General features: G+C 41.8%; 1 protein-coding gene across 1 annotated transcript; it reads left to right on the top strand.

Annotated features, from left to right (window-relative positions):
- The first annotated feature begins 432 nt into the window (after positions 1 to 432).
- Positions 433 to 1065, top strand: LOC141632013 (uncharacterized). Its single transcript, XM_074444608.1, has one exon. The coding sequence runs from the start codon at positions 433 to 435 to the stop codon at positions 1063 to 1065; it is 633 nt and encodes a 210-aa protein (XP_074300709.1).
- The last annotated feature ends 1235 nt before the right edge of the window (positions 1066 to 2300 follow it).

The following is a 2300-nucleotide window of genomic DNA, read 5'->3' as shown; positions in this document are numbered from 1 at the left end:
TAATGACGCAGAAGTCTTATGCGGAAAATGACATCCGTATAAAGAAGCTACAGATTCATGTTGATCAATTAGTTGCTGGGGAAGAGCAGTATGAGACGGCGTATTCAATCCATACCGAGAGTATTCCATTGTCCGTTGATGCTGTTACTGTTCACGCAGTTTGTACTGATGTATGTGCTGACCTGAGCATTAAATTCGATCGTGACATCCCGAGTACTCAATCGAACATTATGGAGGGAATACCATTCGGTCGACCCTGCTGATGGTCGATCGAGAAAATGTGTTGAGAAAGCATTCGATCGAGAGAAAAGAAGTGTTCGATCGAACACTATTGCAGAGGAATCGTTCGATCGAAGGCTTGGACATGTTCGATCGAGAAATGACAATGTTCGATCAGTCCCTGTATCCTCGGAAACTATTCAATCATCACCCATGCCTATCCCGAATGAAGATATGAAGGAGAATACGGTCAAAACCTATTATATTCAAGTTCCTTTTCCACGAAGGTTGTTGCCGCACCGCGGATTCCTGGATCTTATATGGGTTCTTAATGTCGGTGAGCATTATAATGAGCTTATGGCCCAGGTACCCTCTTATGCTAAATTTATTAAGCAGACTTTATGTTGTGAGAGGGATGCTAGTGTTATTGAGACTGTAGCTATGACTGAAGAGTGCAGCGCACTTCTTCAGACTGGGACCCCTCCTAAGTTGTCTGACCCAGGTAGTTTTTCCATACCATGTCATATAGGGACCCAATTAATCGACAATACTTTATGTGACCTTGGTGCTAGTATCAGTGTGTTACCTTTGTCTCTTGCTAAGAGATTAGGTTTGACTAAGTTTAAGCATACTAGCATTTCTGTACAGATGGCCAACTGTTTTTTATCACGGCCTAAAGGAGTTCTGGATGATGTACCTGTCAGGATAGGGAAATTCTTTATTCCCGTTGATTTTGTTGTTTTAGATATACCCGAAGACCATCACACTCCCATTATTTTGGGAAGACCATTTTTGCGCACTGCTGGTGCAATTATAGATGTCGGGGCTAAGACACTTACCTTTTAGGTAGGAGGAGAGGATTTGGTTTTTACCAAGTCTACTGCATGTAGGGAACCCATGCGAGTCATGCCTTGTGATGCTACCCCTTCTATAGAGTCCGTGGAGATACCATCAGATATTCCTTATGAGTCACATATTGCTGCTGTTATAACACCTCCGCCCCAGTTTGGGAGCAAATTGGAGGAACATTACTTTGTTTCTCTTTACACAGGTCTTGACAGGCTCGAGGACCCGGGAGGTGAGATAGGTGCTCTCAAGTTGAAGTATGGAACTACCCAAATAGATGACCCTGGAGGAGGTTTTGAGGAAGCTACGTCGTCTAGGAAGTTGCTGTGTGACGACATTAGAGATTGGGATCCCGATGATTGGAGAAGCTGCTGTTCTTTCAATGCCATGCTGTGGAGGCCAGAAGCAGACTTGACGATTGCTGAAGTTACTGCTTCCAGTCAGAGGCCTAGTAGTGGGCGATTGATTTGTGTTGCTGGTTGACAAAAGAAGGTCGAGCTGGGACCTATCTGAAACTAGCGCTGTCCGGGAGGCAACCCGAAGTTCAAACTATTTAGTTGTTTTTTTTCAAACAATTTAGTTTTGTTGTGTGCCTTAATAATTAGCCTACTCGGCGATAGACTGTGAACAATTTAGCCCTCTTTGCTTTGGCAGTACTTTTGTGCGGTTGCTATTTGCGAATTCGCAGGTACTCTTGCATTATGTTCGCAATTTAGCTGCTCTGAAGCCGCTAGCTGTGACCTACCATGTTGCTAACTGGTTTGGGGAGGTCCCTTCTTCGCATTATCTTGTAAGTTTTCCGCTTCTACACTCTCTCTACTTTTAGTTTGCATTTCCTTTCCCTGTTTTGGGTACAATGAGGGCATTGTACGGTTTGGTTTGGGGAGGTTGAGCATCCATATCTATGTCTGCATTTATGTTTTTATTGCATTTCCGTTGTCACGTTTAATTTCTATATGCATTGTTGTTTATTTTTGAAAATCTCATAAAAATTAGAAAATTCAAAAAATATTCAAAACAATTAACGTTTACTTTTGCATATAGGTTGAGTCGGAACGGTTGATTTCCGTGATGAAATTTCACTTTAACTTGTCATTTTTACTTAAGCCTTGCATCTAATTGATAGTTAGTAGCTGAGTCTTGCAAATATCTACGAGTTTTTTTTGTTCAAATTTTAGCTGACTGTATAGAGTTGACCTGATAAATTGGCAACCTACTTAAAATTTCTGAGATTT

This window comes from Silene latifolia, chromosome Y, assembly GCF_048544455.1.
Source record: "Silene latifolia isolate original U9 population chromosome Y, ASM4854445v1, whole genome shotgun sequence".
Lineage (NCBI taxonomy): Eukaryota > Viridiplantae > Streptophyta > Magnoliopsida > Caryophyllales > Caryophyllaceae > Silene > Silene latifolia.
Note: the sequence above shows the minus strand (reverse complement) of the source record. Positions and strands in the feature narration are given on the sequence as shown.